At 37.7% G+C, this 26,285-nt stretch overlaps 1 protein-coding gene across 1 annotated transcript in view; it reads left to right on the forward strand.

Moving 5' to 3' along the window:
* Positions 1–26,285, forward strand: part of WDPCP (WD repeat containing planar cell polarity effector) — a 361,203-nt gene that overhangs the window by 246,312 nt on the left and 88,606 nt on the right. Inside the window, exon 14 of the mRNA XM_027865293.1 lies at positions 17,309–17,411. Coding sequence (XP_027721094.1) covers positions 17,309–17,411 — 103 coding nt within the window. The remainder of the gene's footprint in view (positions 1–17,308; positions 17,412–26,285) is intronic.

Raw genomic sequence — 26,285 nt, forward strand, 5'->3', positions numbered from 1 at the left:
GGGCGATCAAGACTCACAGCATTCATGGAATAAGACCCCTGCAAGAAGGAAGGAGGGAATTTCTCTCCCCTGGCTGCTTCCATAAAGCATGGTGTCTTGCAGTAGATTCACTTACCCAGAAGGTGGCACCCCATCAAAGATCCAAGGCTCTGAGAAAGAATCACTTGAGTGGAAGAAGAGGTTTTTCTCCCTTCCTCATCAGCCATGATGCTTGGAAGTGAATCCACTCAACTAGTAGAAGACACTGAATTAAGTGACTGAGAGAGGATTGAAGTTACATTAAGTAGAGACACAGTCACTCAAGAGTGAGAAGAGCTTCCAAGATCAGGACTTCCAACAGCGGAGACCGGAGTCTGCTGTGGCTTCCTCAAGGAAACTAACCCTGGCAATTTGGCACTGAGCCACAGAGAGGATTCAACCGGAAGATGCCCAGGTCCTGCAGTTCTGGAGAGACGAGTCACCTTGATGCTTGTTGCTAACACAGCTGCCTCATTGCCATGGAGCTCAACTTGTGTGTTCACCCTTCCATCATCCTTCCCATTGATACATGTGTATTTGCATGTGCACCCCAAGTTTACGTGGGAGGCTTATAGCTGATGTTCCTTCTATGGCATCTTTTTTTAAAATTTTTTTTTTATTTTTAACATGTATTTTTAAAACTTTGGGTTACAAATTTTCTCCCTTCCTCCCTCCCCACCCACCCTCATTGAAAAGGCAAGCATTTTGATACAGGTTATAGATGTGTAGTCATGCAAAACACTTCCATAGGAGTCATGTTGTGAAAAACTAAGTATATTTCCCTTCATCCTGTCCTACCCCCCATTTATTCTATTCTCTCTTTTGACCCTATCCCTCCTCAGAAGTGTTTGCTTTTGATTATCTTCTCCCATAATCTGCCCTCCCCTCTATCAACCCCCTGCTTTCTTGTCCCCTTCCCCCCTTATTTTCCTGTAGAGTAAGATAGATTTCCATACCCCATTGTGTATGTTATTCCCTCCTTAAGCCAAATCCTATGAGAATAAGATTCACTCATTCCCTCTCACCTTCCCCCATTTCCCCTTCACTGTAAAAGCCTTTTCTTGTCTGTTTCATGTGAGATATTTTACCTCATTCTACTTCTCCCTTTCTCCTTCTCCCAGTATAATCTTCTCCCACTCCTTAATATTATTTCCCAGATATCACCCCTTCATCTTCAACTCATCCTGTGCCCTCTATCTATCTACCTATACATACATATAATTTTTTCCCTACCACTACCCTAATACTGACAAAGGACTCATGAGTTACAAATATCATCTTTCCCTGTAGGAATGTAAACAGTCCAACCTTAATAAGTCTCTTATGATTTCTCTTTCCTGTTTACCTCTTCCATGTTTCACTTGAGTCTTGTATTTGAAGGTCACATTTTCTATTCAGCTCTGGTCTTTTCCACAGGAATGCTTGAAATTCCTCTATTTCATTGAATGACCATTTTTTACCCTGAAGGATTATACTCAATTTTGCTGGGTAGGTGATTCTAGGTTGTAGTCCTAATTCCTTTGCCCTCTGGAATATCATACTCCATGCCCTCCGGACTCTTAATGTAGAAGCCGCTAAATTTTGTGTTATCCTGATTATGTTTCCACAATACTTGAATTGTTTCCTTCTGGTTGCTTGCAATATCTTCTCCTTGACCTGGGAATTCTGGAATTTGGCTACAACATTCCTAGGAGTTTTCCTTTGGGGATCTCTTTCAGGAGGTGATTGGTGGATTCTTTCAATTTTTATTTCGCCCTCTGGTTCTAAAATATCAGGGCAGCTTTCCTGGATAATTTCTTGAAAGATGATGTCTAGGCTCTTTTTTTTGATCATGGCTTTCAGATAGTCCAATAATTTTTAAGTTCTCTCTCCTGGATCTATTTTCCAGGTCAGTTGTTTTTCCAATGAGATATTTCACATTCTCTTCTATTTTTTCATTCCTTTTGATTAGTGTTACAGTGCCTTGATTTCTCAAATTGTCCCTATCTTCCAATTTCTCCATTCTAATTTTTAAGGAAGTATTTTCTTCAGTAAGCTTTTGGACTTCCTTTTCCATTTGGCTAATTTCGCTTTTAAGGGCATTCTTCTCCTCATTGGCTTTTTGGACCTCATTTGCCATTTGGGTTAGGCTATTTTTAAGGTGTTATTTTCTTCAGTATTTTTTTGGGTCTCCTTTAGCATCACTCTCAGTTTTCCTCTACTTCTCTTACTTGCTTCTCAAAATCCTTTTCGAGCTCTTCCATGGCCTGGGACCAATTCATATTTTTCTTGGAAGCTTTAGATGTAGGAGCTTTGGCTTCATTGTCTTCTTCTGGTTGTATGTTTTGATCTTCTTTGTCATCAAAGTAAGATAATATAGTCTGACTCTTTTTGCACTGTGTGCTCATGATTCCAGCCAATTATTTGAGTTATAAACTTTTTGTTAAGGTAGAAGTCTGTTTCCAGTGTGGAGAATGTACTGTCCCAAGCTTCAGGGGTTTTGTGCAGCTGTGTTCAGAGATACTTCTAGGCACCTGAAAATTTTCAGTTCTTCCAAGGTGCTATGATCAAGGGCAAGGTGTTTACTCCTTTCCTGGCCTGTGCTCTGATCTATGAGCATTCTTTTCTGTCTTGGAACTGTGAGGAGGGTTTCCTCTCCACAGCCACTGCAAGCTCCACCACGCCAGTGCTCCTCCTTGCCCCAGGACTGCCACCCAGAACTGTGACCCAGATCCAAGCATGGGCAAAGCAAGAGAATCCTGCACCAGCAGAGTGATCCCTGCAATCCCCCTCTGATCAGTCACTCATTTCCCCCTTAGTCTGTGTGCCGGAAGCTCAGGAGGCAGCCGCTGCCTCCGCCAAGTTCAGGGACTGGAGCTAAGACCACTGGCTTCTCTCTCTTCCTGCTGACACAGACTTTTCCCACTGACCTTCCAAGTTGTTTTTGGAATTCTTGGGTTGAGAAGTCTGGAGACCGCCACAGCTGCCTGTGATTCAGTCCTCTGAGACCTGCTGCAGGGTCACTGCGGCCTGTGCGCCCACGCCAAACTGCACTCCTGTCCCAGCCCAGTGTGATACACCTTTCCAATCAACCATCCAGGCTGTCTTGGGCTGGAAATTTGTTTTGCTGTGTCTTTTTGTGGGTTCTGCTGCTTTAGAATTTGTTTAGAGCCATTTTTTATAAGTATTTGGAGGGGTTAGGGGGAGAGCTCAAGCAAGTCACTGCTTTTACTCCACCATCTTGGCTCTGCCCCCCCTTTCTATAGCATCTTGAGTAAATACTTTTGCTAAGAACTAATAGTTCATACAAAGCTTATGTACTGTAGTGCTAGGAAAACAGACCCAGAGATAGCATCTATCCTCTGAAGACCAAACCCAAAAGTGTGAGTGCTGTTGCCAATATAGCCTAACGGGGACACTACATTTCTAGCATGTTATATTATTGTATTATGTGTGTTGCCCTTTTAGCTCTGTATCCTTTATTCTGAATCACATCATGCAAGTACATCTTTCCATGTTTCTCTGAATTCTTCATATTCATCTCTTTCTATATAGTACATTCATATACCATTCCCAAATTGTTGAGCATATATTTTATTTCTGGCTTTTTATTAACCCAAACAACTTCGCTTTGAATGTTTTGGGGGATTTTCTTGCTACTGACAATATAGAATAAAGAGTTTAGTAGCTTTTCTTGCATGGGCAGAGCTAGGTGGTATAGTGGATAGAATATGTGGCCTGGAGTCAGGAAGACTCATCTTCCTAAGTTCAAATCTGGCCTCAGACACTTACTAGCTGTGTGATCCTGGGCAGGTCACTTAACCCTGTTTGCCTTAGTTTCCTCATCTGTACATTGAGCTGGAGAAGAAAATAAATGGCAAACAACTCTAGTATCTTTGCCAAGAAATCGCAAAGAGTTGGACACAACTGAGAATGACTACACAACAACAATAACAAAACTTGTGTAATGATTTAAGAATGGCTTAACAAATTCTTAGTACCATACATAATGAATTAGGACATCTGCATTCCCATAGTGACTTTGGCAACTTTTCTCATTTTTTGCTAACTTTACTAGTTTATTTAGTGTTTAATAATACCCCAAAGTTTTTCCATTATGCATTTTCCTGATTATTAATTACTTTAATATTATTTCAGGTAGTTATTAATAATTTGTCCTAGTAGCCCTCCTTCCTATGAAGGAGGAAGTATGTGTCATTTATCTGCTTTTTAGATTTTATTATATTTATTGGGTTTGCCACTCATGTGCCACATTTTGTTATTTAGTTAATTCCAAGTCAATAGGCACTCACTTTCTTTCTAGTTCTTTGCTACCTCAGAGTATTCCTGTGTCTATTGTGATTTATGTTAGACAATTGTTTTTGTCATTGATTTCTTTGGGAGGTATATCTAAAATAATGAAATTACTAGGTCAAAGCAACAGCTTACGCACTTTTGCTGCATAATTCAAAATTGATGTCCAGAATAGTTGGATCATCAACTATACCAGAGTTCTACCAACAATGCATACCATAGCCTCTCACTTGGTCAACTAGCAATTATTAAGCACCTGCTATATGCCAGGGCTATACTGTGGATACAAAGAAAGGCAAACACAGACCTTGATCTCAGGGAGTTCACTGTCTAATGGGGAACCAACATTCAAACAAGTATGTACAAACAAGATATAGCCAGGGTAAATTGAAAATTATCAACAAAAGGAAGATACTAGCACTAAGGGTGATTGGGAAATGGATCCTGTAGAAGGTGAGACTTAAAGAAACCAAGGAAGTCATGTGATGGAGCTGAGGAGGGAGGGCATTCCAAGGACAGAGACAACCAGAGAAAATTCCTGGAGTTGGGAGATAGAGCATTTTGTTTGAGGGAGAGCAAGAAGACCATTGTCCACAAAATATGTAGGGAGTTGCAAGGGGTAAGAAGACTGGAAAGGTAAAAGGGGGCCAGATTATGAAAGGTTTTGAATTTCAGAGAACTTTCTATGTGATCTTGCAGGTAATAAGGAGCCATTGGATTTTACTGAGTAGGGGAGTAACATGGTCAGGCATGCTTTAGGAAGATCACTTTGAAAGCTAAGTGGACTGTAAGGGGAGAGACTTGTAGGAAGAAGACCATCCAGCAGGTTATTGCCATAATCCAAGCATTACGTGATGAGGGCTTGCCTGCGTGGGTGAGAGAAGGAAGGTATATGTGAGAGATGTTAGGAAGATATAAAAGAAAGGACTTGACAACTGGTTGGATATGATGGGAGGTGTGAGAGAGTGAGGAGTTGAGCATGACACCTAGGCTGCAAACCTGGGTGACTAGGAAGATGATGGTATCCTTGACAGAAATGGTAAAGTTAGGGAGAAGGGAGAATTTGAGGGGGGAAATAACGAGCTCAGTTTGAGATGTGTTAAGTTTGAAATATCTGTGGGAGTTTTAGTTCTAGATGTCTGATAGGCTATCCAGTCTCATTTCTGGGATTATAGTTATTGTTGGTACAGAATGATTTTCTTTTCCTGGATATTTCTCATGGCATTTTTTTTATTCTATTGTAATTAGTATAGTACATTATGAGCTTTTTATTTGATTGCTCAGTTGTTTAGTCTATCTGCTGATTTTTCAACAGGGATTTCCTTGTTAAGATTTTCTCATTCCCTCCTCTTGGTTATGTACATATTTTTTTCTTTCTTTAGCACATTTCTAGCTCTTCTGAAGTGATGAAGGGGGAGCTAGACTTAGATACAACTTTTCACTCTGCCATCTTGCCACAATATGCCAGAATATTTAGTTTAGATAATTCTGGGTTTAAGGCCAATGCTTCCTAATTTTGCATATTTTATATTCCAATTCCCGTGGTTAGTTATCTATCCCTTGTCTTCCTTGAGAAGTCTACTGTGTTCTTGATTAACGTTCTTTAGTAAACAACTTAATATTTTTTAGTTTTCTTTTTTTCCAGCACATTTGGAATGTTTTATGTCATATTATTATAACATTGGAATTTATAGTGTATCTAAGAATATTGAATCTTGTATTCTTCCTAGTCTGATTTTGTGGATTCTTTCTGTTTGTATTTTTTCTTTTTTTCTCTCTTTTTGCTAATGCTTATACATTTTCTTTGATGATTTCCTAGAATACCACATCATTCATTTATTTTTTATAATTTTTCTTATATATTTGTTCACTTGACTTTACATATTTTCCATTTGTTTGAAAATTTCAATAAATTTCTGAGATTATATCTTAACTGTTTTTATCTTTTCCATTTTATATCCGTTCATTAGTTTTAGTGATTGTATTCAAGTACTTATTGATCATTTACTTCACTATTTACTTTTGATCTTTTTTTGGGGGGGGCAATTGAGGTTAAGTGACTTGCCCAGGGTCACACAGCTAGTAAGCGTTAAGTGTTTGGTCTGAGGCCAGATTTGAACTCAGGTCCTCCTGAATCCAGGGCTGGTGCTCTGTCCATGGCGCCACCTACCTACCCCCAAAACATCTTTTAATTCTAACTTATTTTTCTCCCAGGATTTTCAGTTTCTTCAAACTCTTCTTTTTGTTGGGCCTGTGATTTTCTTCCCCATGTAAATTACTGCTTAATTGCATTAAAAGTATGTTTTATCCATCTGAGGATGTCTCTTGGGATACTTTGCATTATGTAGTTTTCTTTTTGTATCACTTTTGGTACTCTAGTCTTTACAGGCAATCTGTTTTTTTTATTGTAATAGCCTTTTTGCTTTAAATTGCTCATTATCTATTTTAGTTGTTTTTATTGACTTTTTTTGAGAAGTATGTGAACTTTTGTTCCCTTGGAACTTCTTCTTCTACTATCTTCACTCTAAAAGGTTCTCATTTCTTAAAAGAATACTTTCTGGTGTGGGCTAACCTTAAACTAACATGCAACCACGTTTGTGTAATTGTGGCTGGTAGCCTTCAGCATTTAGTAGCTCTCTCCACCAAGATATCAAAAGTTTCCAAATGGAAAGAGGAAAGAAAAAGTTCTTTTTTTCTTCTTAACCCCAGTATTTTTCAAAGATGCATAAAAATAAATTTCCTGTTTTCCAGACTGAAAAATTTTTAATCCTAGATATATTTTCTTATAAGTAATGAAAGAGAGATTATAATGATGCCTGCTTAACTCCTCAGATAATTAGTATATATCAGCATAAAAAAAAACAAACAAAAACAAAAAAACCTTCAAAACCTGTCATGGTCATTATATAAACAAGAAAATATGGGGCCTCCCCAAAGTTTGGCAATATGTAGCTTGCTCTCCTTAAAGGAGCTTAGAGGAATGTTCTATTTTTAATATTATTCAGATTCAGAAAATGTCTTAGCCAAATTCTGCATATGACTGTGCTAGTATATACTATTATATCCAACTTTGCACAAAAGTGGCATAATAAATCTACATTCACATACTTTTAGACATAACCATAAAAGTAAGTATCCTCTGCACCCATTAATGCCTCCTTTGAATGATACAGGCCCAAGTCTCCTAGGTTTCTGATATTTTCTCTGAGGTTTGGAAGCCCCTCAAGTATTTTTTTCTATTACCAGTCCAGCTTTGAGATCCCTCCATTCTGATGGAGATGAAAGAGGTAATGATGATAAACAATTAAAGATAATCTGAGCCTTTAGAAGTTTTTTGCCCTACAGTTAAAGGAAACTATCCTTTCCAAATTATAGAACTTTGGACCATTTCATAACTCATGATTCTTTCATCTTTGCATTTCTTTTATGATTTAGGATACCCCTGCCTTATAAAGCCTCAAGAATGAACACAGAAGAAGTCAATTTTTCTTTATTCACATTCATATTAATATCATAACTACAGACAGTAAATATTTGTAGGTCTTCATTTATATTCAAAATCCATCTGAAACTACTCATTTTTAGTTTCCTTTTCTCCACATTTGTAGGTCTTGTCTCTATTAACTATGTTACTGAAGGACATCGGTAGATTCAGAATAAAATCCACGCAACCTCTAAATGGGATTAGTATCAAATTGTAATGCATGTGGCTCGGTGTAAAGATGTAAAAGTTCCTTCGATGTCTCAAGGTACTATATTCTCCAGGGAGAGAAGCAGTTGTGGAGTGATAGATGGAACATCAAGGCAATGTGCCATTTTGTCTAAGGCTAACAGTGATTTGAGACTTTAAACAAATTCTAACAATTTGCTGATTTTAACTCTTTGCAGGCAGAGTTTGATGCTTTTTAAAAATGCAGGTAATACCCTACTTACCCCCATCTGAATAAAATATGAAACGTGGCACCAAACTCTAGTCCCTGAGAATGCCATATCCTCGGTGCGCTGAATGGATCACCCCCTCTGGACTTGTGTTGGATGGCAGGAGGTTGGGTCTGCCTCTTGGACAACTCTCCTTCTGGCAGCCTCAGGTTACTTAACCGCTGGCATAATGCCTATTGGAAGGCCATCTGTGCTTTCTGATAGTGCTGTAGAAAGGCCCACTGCCGCTGTTGTTCAGCCATCTGTGCCTTCCCCTGGCATGATTTGAGTAGGGTGCCTTACATCTGCCGCTCCTAGGTACTTGATTGCTGAGCAAGAAAGTACAGAACGGTTTCCCTAGCTCTTTTTTTTATTAAAAAGAGTTTTGTATCATTCATCTTAAGGAAATACACTAACCGCTCAGCCCAGATCTTTGTAATATGATTTCAAACATCAGTGGAATATTCTTTATGTTTTAATTCTCAACATATAGAAAAATGTCTTTATATAAAATCTCCAGTTCTTAAATCCTCCTAAATATGGGTTATCAGATGTAGTTAGTGGTTTATCTTCTACACTTGGCCTTCTCTAAACAGAATGAAGTGCACCCATTTGGACTACTACAACAAATCTGATGGTATAATTTAGATCTTTCTAATTTCCAACCGGTTTCAGTTGCATTTACTCTGAGTAAAATTGATACAATTTAAGTTCTGTACTGTATCGTACCTGTGTCCTATGGCAAAACCATTCTGTTCTGTATGACGATATGGGTCTATGCAATTAATATGCACTGAAATCTAAGTGAACAAAAATCTACACATGACCTACTTAATTTAAATTTCTAATAATTACATTGTATTGTGTTCTTTGCATTAAGCACTGTGATATTCTTTTCAGGGAGGAGTATAGGAATAAAGAGTGCTTATGTGCTAAAGTAAATAAATTACTTGTACTATTTGACATTTAATTGGGGGCATATAAATGTTTGGAAAATGTCTGAAACTCCAGGTAACCTAAATACTGGTAATGTAAAATATTAATTCAGCTCACGTACATTTCATACTTTTTTAAAGTGACTTTTATTTTACTGACCTAGCATAGTGAATCCCAAGATGTTTTATACCAAACATAATAACCAGTCCAAATTAACGTAACCCTTTGATAAGGGTATATACATTGAAGGTTATTTGTTCATCAATTCTGAGGTAAGTCAGCATGTTAAATGAGCCTTCTAATTTGTCACATTTATCAAATAAGTGAAAAGACCTAAAATTGTTTTAATTTATGAAAGTATAATTTGAAAGTTATTTTGAAAGAAACAGTTAATGATATATATTTATCTTGACACAGTGATTCTAGTATTGGGTATATACTAGGCTGCCAAAGATTGAAACAAAAAATTCAATATACACCAAAATATACAAAACAACACACTTTATGGTGGCAAAAGAAGTGGGAAATGACTAAAAAAAACTATGGTTTATGATTGCAATAGCATATTGTTACACAGTAAGAATAACAAATATAAGCAATTGAGGGAAATATGGGAAGATTTTTATGAACTGATGAAGATGAAATAAATAGAATGAAAAGAACAACAGACAGAGGGACTTCAACAGTGTAAATGAAAAGATTTCTAACAGAAAGCCAAACTATGTGTAACTGAAAAGCCAGTGGAAGTCATACAAAACAAATAGGTAGGAATGTGGTTGTTCAATTGTTTTTCAATCATGTCTGACTCTTTGTGACCCCATTTGGAATTTTCTTGGAAGAGATACTGGAGTGATTTGCCATTTCCTTCTCCAGCTCATTTTTACTGATGAGGAACTGAAGCAAACAGGGCTAAATGACTTGCCCAGGGCCACACAGCTAGTAAGTGTCTAAAGCCAGATTGGAACTCAGAAAGTTGAGTCTTCCTGACTCCAAGCCCTGTGCTCTAGCCAGTGCACTACCTAGCTGTCCAAATGGGTAGGATGCCATGGACTAAAATTCTGTAGCAGAAGTCAGCTAAGGAGAAATGGAGAAACTCTCAAAAACTGAAATTCTGAAGCAATAAAGAGAAATATTACTGATAAGAAGAATTAGAGAGGCAGGGAAGAGTTTCTGAAAAGAACAGTGTAGATCTGCAAGGAACTTACCAACTCTCTTACAATTCAAAGTGACGTGTACAGAAGATAGAAGCCAGGATAACCAACAGAACATAAACACAAAAATATGGCTTGGTCTTGTAAGAGTGGTAATGGACAAAAAGGGATTGGGGTTGTTGTTTTGTCTTGTTTAGAGGAAAATCAAGTAAAGAAAAAAATGACTGCTTTTAGTCGATGGGATGATGATAACTGACAAGAGAGAGAAGACTGGGTTGCCCAGTTATTCCTTTGATTCTTTTCTTCCTTTGATTCTTATATCTCTGCTGAGGAGAATGACCTTTGGACTGAAAAAGACAGAACAAAAAGGGCTAGTAGGTAGTTGTTACCCCAAGTAAGAAAAGTGAGTATGAGAGAACCTAGCACCCTTGATGAAAGTCACCTGGCCTAGAAGAACTCAGTCCTGAAAGAACTCTCAGATGTGGTTGCAGGAATCACATGGCCAGTGAGATGGTCAAAGAGTTGTTTCCTAAAAATTTCCCTACTTCCAAAACTTCAAAAGAAAGAAATTTTGCATCAGATATAAGTGAATTACAGCTTAATTCACAAAATAAAAAGATAGACTCTCTGTACAAGGTAAAAACTTCATTAACTAACACCAGAGGATGTTTATATTTTAATTCCTAATCTCATTCATTCCTCCTATCCCAAAAACTCTCTGTACCCTCCTCAATCTGACTTATAAGCTTGTGACAGTAGGGAACCCACATGACTAATTCTGTTAAAAAAAAAAAACTCCTAATCTCCTCAAGGTGGGGCAGACAGTGATTTTGCCAGTTGCAAGAAGAAAAAGGAGAGTTACTACAGAGGACTAGGACTGATGACCCAGGCAGGGAGGGAAATTTAAGAATGAACTCCATGTCCTAAGGAAAGAGAATTGGCAGTTTTGCTGGGCTCAGTCCTCTCCGCCATTCTCCAGAAGTTTTCTCATCCAGGAAGATGTCTCCATCTCTGTGGCCTTCTTTGAGCTCCTTCTTCTGTTGGTGAGTTGCTGCCAGCACCTTCATTTGGAGGAAGTGCCCAGCCCAGCCATGCTTACTCATTCACTTCTCTCCCAGCTCCACTGTTGACTCTCCAGATTTCTCTACCATACCCCCATGAGCACCTTCTTCCCTTCCTCCTGCTTTTGAGCTCCCTTTTATTTGTTGTATTAGAGTATAAGCTCTTTGAGGGCACAGTCTATTTTTATTTTTCAATACAATTCAATTCAATAAACATTTATTAAGTACCTACTATGTACCAGGAACCATGCTAGTACCAAGAATACAAATAAGAAAAAGAAAATCTCTTCCCTCAAGAAGCTTACAGTCTAGTGGGGCAGGGCAACTACATACAAAAGGAAGGTAGAAAAGGAAGACAGTGGGGGTACCTGGTACAGTGGTATCTTGTTCCATGTAGTTGAGACCAAGCAGAGCTGCAGATGGAAAGTGGAGTGAGCTAAAAGTTTAATTTCTGCCCTTTATAAAGGAAAGCTTTAGTAGGAATTCATTATTCCACTCCTCCAATCAGAGAGGATCAGAGGCTGAGGGAGGTAGGAAAATATTGCATATCCAAAGCTTGGTGTTAGGACCAGAAGATATCCACTTATCCTAGGAGAGGCATCTTATTCTGTGGAATTGAAACTAAGCATAGCTGCAGATGGAAAGTGAGTGCATTTGATTATATTTGTATTCCTAACACACAGCACATGACTGGCACATAGTAAGTGCTTAATATGTACTTCTTGACTTAATAAATGCTTATTGAATCTACTTAGGGGTTACTCAGTATTAGGACCCAGGCCCAGCAGATCCTCATATCCTGCTATATGAAGAGACTGAGACTTGCCAAAAGCACAGTATTGGAGATCTTTGCAACTGTGGAAAGGGGAGGAGCCAAACAGTGGGGAGGATTCCTAAAGGTAATAATAAGGGATGCTAGAGAGGAGCTGAAAGACCTCAAAATCAGGAGATAAAGCTTAAATAAAAACGTAGCTCACAAGCAGATAAACCAATAGGAGATATTATAGAAACAGAAGGAAGAATGAGGGAAACCTCAAAGAGAAATCAATGAGCTTGGAATAAATATCGTAATATGGAGTGTTAGAACAAGAAGGGAAAGAAGAAATAGAAAAATCCACCAATCACCACCTGAAAGAGATCCTTTGAAGAAAACCTACAGTAATATCATAGCTAGATTCCAAAACCCCCAGCTCAAGGAGAAAATATTACAAACAACAAGAAAAAAAACAATTTAAATATGGCAGAGCCACAATTAGAATCATACAAGACCGACCAGTGCCTACACTAAAATACCACAGGTCTTGGAATACTATATATTGAAGAGCAAAAGAACTGGGATTCCAGGCTAAAATATCATACCCTGCAGTTAAGCATAATCCTGAATTTTAAAAAATGGACGTTCAATGAATTGCCAGACTTTCAGTATTTTGTTGCAAAAAGACCTGAAATCAATAAAAAATGTGACATACAAGATCCATGAGAAATATAAGGTAAATATCAGAGGCTAATTATAAGGTACTCAATAAGGACAAACTATTTACTTTTTATATGAGGAAATGTAAATCATATGTCTAAGATTGTTATTAGTAATTGAGTAATTCAAAAGAAAGATTGGGGTAGAGCTAAGTATGATGTGATATTAAAAAGTAAACTGTCTAGGAAAAGGTAAAAAGAGTAATTATCTTATTCAAATGAGATGTGAGAAGAAGAACTGACACAGAGAAATTAAATGGTGTGGAGGAGGGTTGGTAGTTCTAGAACCCTATTCTCATCAGAAATGTATTAATATGTGTGTGTGTGTGTGTGTGTGTGTGTGTGTGTGTGTAGGCATAAAAGTCTTCTAAATTCAGAAATAAATAAAAGGCTAAGGATATAGGGAAGGGGGAGAGGATAAGAGAGAGATTTTAGGATTGGGGGAGAGGATAAGGGAGGGATCTTTGGTGGGGGGAGGTTAAGTAATAGGAGAGCAAGGTAGCAAGTAGATGTAAAGTAAGAGGAGTCAGGAGGGATAGGAAATACACACAAACATAAAATAAAGATCAGGAATAGAATTTATTAGGGAAAAAGCAGAATAGTAATCATGATCTCAGACAAAATTAAAGCTAAAATAGATTTACTCAAAAGAGAAAAATAGGGAAATTAGACTATATGTCAGCCATATTAATCAATATTGTTTTAGACTATTTAAAATAACTAGACAGTATAAAGTTGGAATATTGCTCTGGTATAGGAAATGATGAGTTGGTAGACTTAGAAAAGTAGTGAAAGACTTGGACCTATGAAGGAAGATGTTATCCACCCTCACAGAAACAGAGGACAAACAAGTATAATACGGTCTTACATAGATACATATGAATGTATATGTCTAAATATGAGTATTATTATAGATATCTAAGCATATGTATGTGTATGTGTATATGTGTGTATAGGTGCGTGTGTATATATACATATATACATATACATACACACACACATATTTACTACACAGACATTCACCCTTCCTCGTAGCCTTCTAGGGGGAGGAGGGGAGAATGAGGGAGGGGAAGAACAAAGTAAAAAGTGCACAGCAGGGAACAAAAGAGAATTTACAAGGAAGCAAAGGAAAGATGGACAGGTCCGAACACAATACGTAGTATTTATTATATAGGCTTTATTGAACTGGAAATGTATTGCTGTATATTTTGAATCCTCTCTTACATTCTGCTGTGCACATAGCAATGTTTTTTTTTTCTTTTCTTATTTTGTATTTAAATTTTAGTATTTAAGTTTATAATATGTTTCTTTTCTTATTGTGTATTTAAGTTTAAAATAAATTTTTAAAAAATCATTAGGCATTTTTAAAATGACCTCTTAGTTTTGTTCATCAGTTCCATAGTCTTTTTTACTTTTGAGTTTCTCTTTCACCTTTAATTCTCAGTGTTTCTACAAGTTGTCATAATTTATAGGATCACACCTAGAGCTGGAAGAAGCCATTTGGTACAGCACCCCCACCTCCTTTTTACAGATGAGGAAACTGAGGTTAAGTGACTTGCCTAAAGTCACATAAATAGTAAGATAGCTTTTGAATTCAGGGGGAAATCGGTATGAAATTTAGAAAGTACATGTGACAAAGGGATACCTCAAATCACCTAGAACTCCTTTTGCTACAATCCTAAAGATGTTTGCCTTAGTTTTTGTCCAATTTTTCTTCTGAACTCTAGAGTCTTGAATCTTTATCTGGTCTCTCTGTAGCTTCTGCTGACACTGCTGTAAGCTGACTTAGGAACACTGCTAAAATACCAGTGGGAAGAGGGGGAGTCTTCCATGTCTCTGGAGCTCACTGTGTCCATTTCTGATCAAGATGTGGAAGGAGAAATGGGAGAGGAGGAAGAAGAGGAAGAGACTAAGACTAAGATGAAGGTCTAGGCTCTGCACCTCTCCTCTCCTTCCACAGTCACCCAGCAGATACAGTAACTAGAATGCTCATTCCTTTCCCCTTAACTTGAATCTCTAATATTCCTAAGTAACTCCCTGGTTTCATACAGGCTCTATAGGGAGCCAAATTTTCTCGTTCAGGGAACACTTCTAGTTCATCCACTGACCTTTCCCACCTAGTTTAAAGTCTCTGATTTATTCACACCTCTAAGTTGATTGATTTGATTCATATGTCTTCTCACCTGAAAACGTATCAGAGCTCAGTAGGATGAGATGATTTTGACCTCACACTTATAGTATACATTTATTTCCTTAAGAGCTTTAATTCCTGTTCTTATTTAATGAATGATTTAATTCTTTGATTGCTGTTCTGGACCATTGTGGAGGTTCTTAGAGTTGTGCCATTGTCATTTCAAGGGGTCTTATATATTTTCTTGTGTTGTGTTACTTTCACCTTTCTCAGGGGATATTGACCCACTTGCCTTTGCTCTAAGTTTCCTGTTCTTCAAAATGGCTCTTTTCTTCAATTGACTCTTAATTTCTCCTCTATTGTCTGCTTTTATCTGTTTTCATTAGTCACTGCTGATTTTTCTATTGTGTCTTTGCCTTGAATGTCTTTCTTACTATCACTCTTTTCCCTCCTATAGCCAGTGTTGATTTATGCCCCTTCCATGACCATTGCAGCCTGTTGTTCTCTGTTCTTTCAGATCACCAGGGTTGGATAAAATCTGTGACCCTTAAAGGATTAAGGTGGTGCTTTGAAATACAGCCGCAAGGAGACTGAGAGGCTTTGTAGCTGGTCCTGTCTTCTACCTTGTCTTAAACTAGTCTCTCAATACTATGTGTTGTATCTCTCAGCAACTAACATTCCTCACACCTTAGGCAAACCACAGCAGGGAGGAGTGGTCATAAAGATGAAGGTATTGATGAAGAACATTGTTAAGAATCATTTAGCATAGGGAAAGATGAAGTGATGATCAGAAAATGGCGTTATGGAGCTCGTGAACATAGAAGTGGAGCACTTGTGTGTGATGGCAGGGGCAAGAGTAACTCCGTTTCTATATGTAACTGAGGCAGAGCAGAGGAACAGATCGTGGAAACTGAATAGATGAGGAACTGAGGAGTTAAGGTATTTGAGGGAGCGTCAGTACGGATGTTGAAGACCCCTCATATGAGGGCAGGATTTGGGGTAAAGACGAAGATCGTCGTCTAGATGCTAAACTCATTGAGGAAAGAAGGAGAATGTCCTGGGAGGCTGATAGACTACAGACACCAGGATAAATTTGAGTAGCCTGAACCGCAAAGGGAGAAAGTTGGTAGAGTGGTGATTGTAGAGCTAGAGTCTGGAAGTGAAAATGGGGAGCAAAAAATATTGCAGCTTTCCTACCATAACCAGTGAATTGGGGAATATGAGAGGAAATGTAACCAGTACTCGAAATGGTGGCCACAGATGCATCATGAGAGAGTCAGAGTGCCAGAAGATGGAAGGAATGAGAAAAGGAAGGGTTTATTATGATGAAAGGCAATGTATTAATTATGAGACAGGCGTTCCAGAAAGTACAGTGGAAGAGGTGGGTATATCTGCAGTGGGGCATGGTTAGGAGAGGGTTCAGTTGAGGAGTGATAAAAGTAAGGGAGTGGGCAAGTGGGTTGGGAAATGGGGTTTGTACTTGGGCAGCTGGAGTTTGGAAATTGCTTCGATGGGAAGAGAGCATCAGAGTGTGGGAGTATGCTAAACTTTGAGAAATAAATCAGGTAGAGTATCAGTGGTGGGGAAAAAGTCTATTGAGGGAGACCAATGATTAACTAGCTTTACTTTCAGATTTCTGTATTTACATAATGTACTTTATTCTGTCCCCAAGTCATTTTAACATCCTCTTAAGTTCTCCTCTTGTTAGAGGTCAGAAATAAGTATCTAGGATGATGGCTCCTGAAGCCAGCAGAATACAATTTCCAACAGCCATAACTTTTCAACAAGGGAACAGAATGTCTACTTAGAAAATGGGCTCCCTGACACTAAAAGAGTTCAAGTTAGATGCTGGCCAAGCACACGCCAGAGATGTTGTAAATTTGATGTGAGACTAAACTAGATAACCACAAAGATTCCTTCCAACTTTTTGATTTTGTCATTCAATATGGTGTGTCATTCCATTAAAAAAATCATTTTCAGATGATGATAAGAACTCCCCAAAGAAACTAGTACACTTGAGTATTTGATTTCTTAATAAAGGTGTCTGTGAAAATACTTGATTAAAAGTTTATTTCCCCCACCCTGAGGTCTGAAATAAATTATTAAAATAACTGATTTTTATTTGATTAGTATATTTGATGGCTGTAGTTGAAAGAGCCAAAACACTGCATTGAAAAAGAAGAGGGAGAAAATTAAAATATAGCAATACAATCGTCAATCCTTTCTGTTCTATAGCCTAAGCAAGTTTTTTTCCCTTTTCAAATCTCTTTTGTTATCTACTCAAGATTCATTTTAAATTAATCTTTTATTTTGCTTTATTCCCAAAGGACATCCATTACTTTGCAATAGATAAGGGTGAATTGGCGCTAGCTGAAGTGGCAAAGAAACGAGCTAACGACATTGATGCAGAATCAATAACTACTGGAGTTGGTAAGAATTAATACTGTTAAAAAAGCCTTTTTTGTTTTAATCAATACTTGCTTTGAATTGTTATTATGCCTGGTTTCTAGGACACTTGGCTAATTTGAATTGGTTTCTTGGGAAAAAAGAAAAAGCATCTTTATTTAGGTAAAGAATTAAGCTTCTGTCACTAGTACAACTTTGATGCAAAGATTGGAATGGTGCTAATTAATAAGCAGTGATTGCTGCAGTAACAATAGAGAAAACAAAAAAATTGCTTTTATTAATGGGACTTGGTAGAGATTGCATATTAACATCAATGGTGTTAATATTAATATATTTGGGAGCTTAGGTAGATATATTTCAAGTTTGAGTGAATCTTCATTTCAAAGTTGATGGAAGTAAGATCCTTTTATTGTGCATAGAAGTGTGCACATGTAGACAACTCCAGGCTTCTGCCTGGACTGGGTCCATAATTCCCTTATCAAAGCACTTATTTCAAAACCACACGAGTGAAATTGAAGATTCTTTCTGCAGTTACTCTGTTTGGGCTTCCTGCTGCTTTGTCCAATTTACCTTCATTTTGGACCTTGTGCATTAGTCATCTCCAAGTCTCATCATGGCGTAGAGGTGAAAGTGACTAATTTCTCAGCAAGGGGCAGAAAGTTAGTCTCAGATCAACTAATTACCCTCATCTCAAGATATAACCAAAGGGGTTAAACTAAATGTGAAGATGGATGAACAGTAAGAACAGAAAATAAAGGGGATGGTAATGATGAGGTGTTAATGTATGACAAGTTATTAACACCCTACTACCCCTTTACTAAGTGAATTAGTTCCAAGAACTAAGAACCAGAAGCACAGCTTGCCATTGGCTAACAGAAGATTGGCCATGCCTTAGATTGCTTTTAAAAAGCTATCTCGCTAAACTCTGGAGTCAGTCATACTTGGAGCAGCTTTGTGGAAGGTGACTCTTGAGTCTATATCAGGGAATAGCAAGGGTTCAGGTCCAATCAACCATGGAATCAAAACTACTTATTCAGTAACAGACTGGTACTACATCTAGCAGGGAGGAGAGTTAAACACTCTCTAGACTCCCAGTGATGCAAAGAGGAAGTCAAGCAGAAAGCTTGAGGCAGGAAGCAGTTCCCAGGAACAGGAGCTCTGGCAACAAAGAAGAGATTCAACTCAAGAGAGCTATCCAGGGTTAAGCATGGAGACAAGGGGACCTTGAGAGCCCTGAGTCCACTTTAGCAAGCCACCCAGAAAGGGTGATCAGCTCAGAAGGGAGCAGCAGGAGGATATCACAAGGAGAATGAAGGTGTCTTTCCCATGTCTATGCTTCACTGTTTATTGTAATTTGTGCCAACTCTTCCCAGGTAATCTGTATCTGTGGAAAGTACATCCCAGGTTTATGGGGGAGTGTTTTGTAGCTACTATTCTTACTGTGACATCTTAGTAAATGCCATTGCTTTGAATCAATTGTATCTATTAAATGACTGTTAAGAGAAAGATCACTGGAAGGGGATCATGAGGTATAGTTTTAGGAGTACAGATCCATGGGGTATCCTAGGACCTTGGAGTAGCAGCTACCTTTAGGGTACCCAACCTGTGATACAAATGCCAGTTATGGGGGGTGTCCTGGAAGGAGTACTGCAGTCAGTAATTATGCCAGCAGAATGCATGTTATGACAGATTCTAGTAAGCTGAAAAAGTTTGGGTTATGGCCCTAGCAAAACACTATATCTTCTGTATAAGAACCTCTCCATACCAAGTATGGAGAGGCTTATTAAAAGAAGATTTGCCCCTAGATGTTGACTTTTTGGCCATGGTAACTCATTTTTTTTTAAATTTTTAGGCAATTTGGGGTTAAGTGACTTGCCCAGAGTCACACAGCTAGTAATTGTCAAGTATTTGATCTGAGGCCACATTTGAACTCAGGTCCTCCTGAGTTCAGGGCCAGTGCTCTATCTACTGTGCCACTTAGCTGCCCTATGGTAATTCGTTTTTTAAAAAGTAACTAAATCACCCTTAATCTTGTACTCACTTCTACTTGGATAATTACAGAGGTGAAATGACAGAAAAGAATGGAAAGAATAAGTCTTTTAAACCACTCATAAATAATAATTTACTTGATTGGCAGTCTTTGTTCAACTTCTATTGCATTAACTTTTGCTAAGCAACTACTGTGTGAAAGGCATTATGATAGGAGATGGAAATATAAAGACAAAAATAAAACAGTCCCTGCCCTCAAGGAGCTTACCTTCTCCAATGAACAACTTGCCACTCTAATAATGAGAGAACTGAAGCATGTCCAAATTAACATTCTTATTACAAAATAAAACCAGGAAATCAAAAAGTTTCAGCTAAGTGGCTCGTAGGTTCTTTTCCAAGACACCAATAAAGGAGTTGTTTTCATCATGCACCCAAAGATAAAAACATCATTTTAGGAAATACCTGGTCATCTCACTTTGCAGTGCTCATTATGGAATCACACAAACATACCAACGTGAAGTGATTATAGTTTATGTACCAACATCTTTTATAGAAAATAAAATAGACAAATTCTTTGAAATACCTTATTAGACCATCCAATCTAAATTGATGTTTATTTTGGCAAATCTATGTTGAAAAATACAGTCCACGATTAATTAAATGAAACAGACCATATTCTTATGAAATACTCAGAAGCTTTATATCTGTCTGTACATCAAGAATGTTTTTCAAGAAGAAATTGAATGTGACAAGCACTTACTAACATCATTCAAAAAATGAAATTGACTCACCTTTGATTTTTTTTTACTTTTTATTATTATCAAACATAAACAAACATGAACATTTCCATTTACAAAAAAGCTGAAAATTTTGTATGAATCAATGAATCTTGTTTATACACTTACATGATTTTTGGTTAAAGTATTGTGGTTTTTTAACATTCATTTTTTAAAATTTAATTCATTTTTTAAATTAAAATTTTCTCCCTCCTTTCAGCCCCTCACCCACCCTTTGAGAAGGCAAGTAATATAATACTCATTATACATGTGAAGTCATGCAAAATGTATTTCCATATTAACTATGTTTCAAAAAATAGCAAGAAAAATAAAGAAAGTGAAAAATATTCTTCAATTTGCGTCAAGAATGCTTTAGAATTGTTGTGGATCATTGTATTCATCAGAGAGCTGATCATCGTTATGATGTTATTGTTATTGTGTATAATGTTCTCTTGCTTGGAAGCCCAAAGGACTATAAAACTATGCATACCCTTTGATCCAGCAATACCACTTCTAGGTCTGTATCCCAAAGAGATCATAAAAAAACAGGAAAAGGACCCACATGTACAAAAATATTTATAGCAGCTCTTTTTGTGGTGCCAAAGATTTGGAAATTAAGGGGATGCCCCTCAATTGGGGAATGACTGAATAAGTTGTGGTATATTAATATAATGGAATACTATTGTTCCATATTGTTTCCAATAAGAAATTATGAGCAGGCAGATTTCAGAAAAACCTGCAAAGACTTACACAAACTGTTGCTAAGTAAAGTGAGCAAAACCAGGAGAACATTGTACGCAGTAACAGCAACATTGTGTGATGACCAACTTTGATAGACGTAGCTCTTCTCAGCAATGCAAAAGACAATTCCAAAAGACTCACAATGGAAAATGCTATCCACATCCAGAGAAAGAACTATGGAGTCTGAATGCAGAGCAAAGCATAGTATTTTCTCTTTTTTTCTTTCTTGTGGTTTTCCCCTTTGGTTCTAATTCTTCTTCACAACATGACTAACGTGGAAATATGTTTAATATGATTGTAGATGTATAACCTATATCAGATTACATGCCATCTTGGGGAGGGAGGGGGAAAATTTATCTTATAAAAGTGAATGTTGAAAACTAAAAATAATTCATTAGTGAAAAAGACAATCTTCTCTTGCTTCTGCTCATTTCTCTTTATATCAATTCATAGAAGTCTTACAAGGTTTTTCTGAAACCATCCCCTTTGTCATTTCTTACAGCACAATAGTATTCCATCACAATCATACCACAACTCGTTCAACCATTCCCCAAATGATGGGCAATCCACCCAGTTTCCAATTTTTTGCCACCACAAAAAGAGGTGCTATATTTTTATAAGTACATATGAAATTTAACATGGTAGTTCCAACACTACCTTGTTCATCTATGTTGGACTTTTAGAACTTCCTTCTACTCTTTTTTGGTATATTTTAATTATTTCATTGACAATGTTTTCCTTTTTTTTTTTAAAACATTACTATCACCACTTCCCAATAACCCTCCCATACATACATACATACATACATACATACATACATACATACATAGCCTTTCATTGAAACAAATAAATATAGTTAAGCAAATCAAATTCAGACATTGGCCACATGTGACAAAGTATGTTTCATGTAGCGCCTCTGGTTCATCACACCTCTACCAAAATAGAAGATGCTTAATCATTGGTCTTCTAGAATCTTAATTTTTTTTTAATTTTTTTTTTGGCTAGGCAATGGGGTTAAGTGACTTGCTCAAGGTCACACAGCTAGTAAGTGTTATGTGTCTGAGTCCGGATTTGAACTCTGGTCCTCCTGAATCTAGGGCCAGTGCTCTATCCACAGCGCCACCTAACTGTCCCGGTCTTCTAGAATCTTGACCGATCATTGAATTGATCATCATTCTCAAATCTTTCAAAGTTATTTTCCGTTATAATGTGGTAGTAGACTATATCTTAATGGACACAAAGTGACTAGTTATTGACATAGTAGTCACTTCAGAATCAGCTCTCTTTGTGTGATGGAACCAGTTGGTGAAGGCAAAAGTCAACATCAATTGACCTTCTCTTAGCAATCTCAGAAAAAGCATAAAGAGGAAAATACAGCATGATTACAACAGCACTAGCCAGACCTTGTTCCAGAAGCTGTCAAAGGGAAAAAAAATGGGAAATGGACAAAAGTAAAGATATCATCTCTGATTCACCATTTCTTAGAAAGATTTAACATATGCAAAAGAATTGCCATAACTAGAATGAAAGTACTTAAAAAGTTCCTTTTTTATGTCATTGCCAAGAGGAAAGACATTGTCACCAAGTGAAACATGCTCATTTACAAAACTATTGAAGTAGAAGATGGAAGATTATGACCGGTATTGCCTCACAAAACTGTGATAAGCAGTTGCAGTGAAAGTAAGCCTGGTATGAAGGCCAACTAAGCCAGATCACCTAGAGAGCATTTGCTCATGAAACTTGAAAGAGAACAACAACAAATACAAATGAAATGGAACGGATCAGCTGGCATTTTATATTCATCCATTTTCATTAGCGATGATACCAGAACAGCACACTTAGGATCTACTACCCCACTAACCGACGATGATGATGGTAATGGCAATTGGCATTTCATCTAGTGCTTTAATATTCACAAAGCACTTGACGTACATTTTCTCATTTGATTTTCATAACAACCCTGAGGCAGTGAACTACATATATTATTATCCCTAACTTACAGATGAGAAAACTGAATTTCCAAGAAATTATTGAATTGCCCATGATCTCACCAGATAGTATATATTTAAGGTTGGATTTGGACCCAGGCCTCATCTGACTCCAAATTCAGTGATCTCTCTTTAAACTACACTCACCTATGTGATGATATGACAGTAAAACATGAGAACTAGAAGTTGAGAAAAGCAGCTAAACCTGACCAAATACATATAGAAGAATCTATACCAAAGGTGACACTTTTTAAAGGCATTAAGGATATATTACAATATACTTCCAAGAGGAAAAGATTCTGAAAAAAATAGAAAAAGATTGTAGGTATAACTTTTACCAACAAAAAAAAGGGAACTAAGAGGTATCAACAACTCATGACTATTTTCCCAACTCTATGAAATCTTTATAATTTATGTATGTATAAAGAAAATATGAGAAAGAAAAAAGACAGGCTTTTGTAGGTGATTTTTTATAGCAGATTACATTTTTATACCAATGCAGCTGAGAACAGAATATGTAAGCTCTTAGTATGTCTATTGTTTGTAGTTTTAAAAACCCTTACCATTTGAACTGAAAGAACAAAATTCAGCTGTAATGACTCTCTTTCATTTTTAAAGGCTCTCCTTAAATAAGTTGTCTCCCACACATACATTGAAATCATATAAGATTCTATGATAGCTGTGACTGCAGAGAATATTTTATTCAATGATCTGTTGAGTAAGTAAGTCACAGAACAGGGAGACCATTGAGAGTGAGGTTCTTGGGACTCACAGTTAACACTGTGCTAATTACACTGAGCTTCAGAATACTACAAAATCTCATCCTCCATGAAATCCATAGTCACTCAAATGATATTAGCCGAGGTATCCACCTTGGAAAAACAAAGTAGATGAAAAATACTGTATTATGATTTGCAATGCATGGTCAGGCTTTTGAGTTAAATGTTTGTGAGTATTTTTGTGTGTGCCTTGGAATAGGCAGCATGGTGGAATGGGATAGAAGGTTGGCCTTAGAATCAAGAAGACTTAGTTTGGAATCCTGCCTCTAATACATGCAAACTATGATGTCAGTCAAGTTACTTAATGTTTCATTACTTCAAAGTTGCAAATGCATTACTGATCTGCATTGGTGGGAGGTGGTTCTTTTCCAAGAGTTTCTTATACCAGTGACACCATTGATCAAATATATACACAATGCATAAATACATACATGTATAAATACATGTATGTATGTGTGTACATGTATAAAGATACAGATGTATAGATATATCTGAGGTGCTATAGATGAAAAAGTGAATGGACTCAGAACTAAATAAGAAGAGAATATTTGGGAAACCTGTGCAACTCTTTCAAGGATTCTGATTTCCTAAATGCTGCAAATGCCAACTACTATTTTCCCAGTTGAATCATTGAACATCATAATCTAAGAAAGTGATCCAGGGGACAGTGGAGAGATGCATGGTGAGTTTAACTGAGGTATGACATGTTCCCAACATGAATGGTCTAAACACAACATATATGACCCAAAATGAGGTGGGTCAATCATGTAGCCAGAGTGAGAAAATATGGACATAAGAGTTCAGTTATTCAAACTCCCACCACAAATGATTTGTGAAATGTGGAATTTGTAATAATACTTCTGCTCTTTATAAAGGTTCTGGCAGATAGCCAAAAAGCACAAACTACTTTGTTCTTTTTTTTTTCCCTTAACCTTCTGGTTGCAACCAAAGGTGAAGATTCTCAGGCCCTTTTCTAATTATTCATAGTCTCTAAGCAACCAGAGCTTTCAGAAGTTGTAGGTGAAACTGAACCAGACCCCAGGAGTTCTAATATAAATCTAGTCTGGATCCGAGTATGAGAAATCTCAAAGTATGTAAGATGTGTTGAGGTCCTGCCAAGTTTATGAAGTTAATTAGGACAACTGAGTGCACAATTGAAAGTTTTATGTGTCGAGGAGGTACTGAGCCTCCAAAATCAAGGCAGACCACTGTACCCTGGCGTATTAGCACAGTTCCCTCAGGTCTCTTAGGTACTCAGAGCAGTTGGCTGTCACCTACCCCTTGGCTCCACCCTTTTTCAGATACTGTTGATGTTCCTGAGGGGTTGTAGGGATTGTGTCTTTGTCATCTAATCATATCACATGATTGTCTTAAAATAATCCTCCCCTTTGCAAGAATAATCTTGAGTGTTACTTCTGTTTTTCTTCTTTGATTGAAGTGTCTAATAACCTAGGAGGGGAGAATTAAATATCTAAAGCTGAAAAGAATAGTAAATTTCCTTTGACCCCAAATCCAGCTCCCTCAGCACTGAGGACCTCCTAAGGACTCATCCTTAAAGGGCTAATTGCTACCAGAGATGTATTCAGTGTACCCCAGCTCCCACTCCAGGAAAAGTCCCCGGTTCTATGGATACTTTGGTTTCAGGGAAGCTCTAAAAAAGGCCTTATTAAGTCCAGAGACCCAGACTTCCTCCTGGTCCAGGTTCCAGGGCCACCTCAAAGGGCTAGGCTTTTCTAAGCATGGGGGGTGGGGTGGGGAGGGAGGAAGGGAGAGTCGCACTAAAAAATAAATCTTCCTTGAACCCCCATATGTGGCCACCAGGGGGCACCAATCCCTCAACAGATGGTATGCACAATTCAGCACCAGAGGGCACTTTGATGTTTGGCCACACCCTATTTCTCTCCATCACTTTGCCCCTTTTAGGCAGTATCAATGTTTTTTATGTTAGTCTAGGGATTGTATTAATCAAATTTTACAGCTCAGACCCCCATTCCACTTGCTTCTCCCAATCATTCTTAGGCCACTGTTTCTCCTCTAAGGTGACTTACAAAGACATATTGTCAAAAGGCTTTTAATCAGAAAGATAGAAAGAAATCAAAGCAGATTGATCAGGAAGACTTGAGTTCAAGTTCAGCCTCCGATCCTTACTAGCTGTGTGACCCTGTGAAGCCTAGGAACCTCTGTTTTCCTCAGTTTCCTCATCTGTAAAAAGGGCATAATAATAGCATCTACCTCTCAAGGTTGTTGTGACAATCAAATGAGATACTTATAAAGTGCTTAGCACATTGTCTGACCTATAGTAGGAGCTTAATAACTGTTTGTTCCCTTTCTCCTTTCTCCAGGGAGCCCAGCAAATGCATTCCTATCCCCTAACCTTTTCAGTTCCCTGCACCAACTCCCAAAGCTACAGGTAGAGCAAAGCCTGGAAGTCTAGCTCTCCATTGCACTGAGCAATGGACAAGCAGGGCTTTCCCCCAAGGTTTTTTCCTTCTGTGAATGCAGAGCAAGAACGCTTTTGGTTTCTCTTGAAGGTGGTATGGGTCGAGCAAGTCGCAGGGTGGTAGGTGTTGGTTGTCCTCTGAGTTATCATGGTTCCACTCCCTGACCTCCAGCTCACTTATCTCT

The sequence above is a fragment of the Vombatus ursinus genome, unplaced genomic scaffold (genome assembly GCF_900497805.2).
Source record: "Vombatus ursinus unplaced genomic scaffold, bare-nosed wombat genome assembly UNPS02014778.1, whole genome shotgun sequence".
NCBI classification, from domain to species: Eukaryota; Metazoa; Chordata; class Mammalia; order Diprotodontia; family Vombatidae; genus Vombatus; species Vombatus ursinus.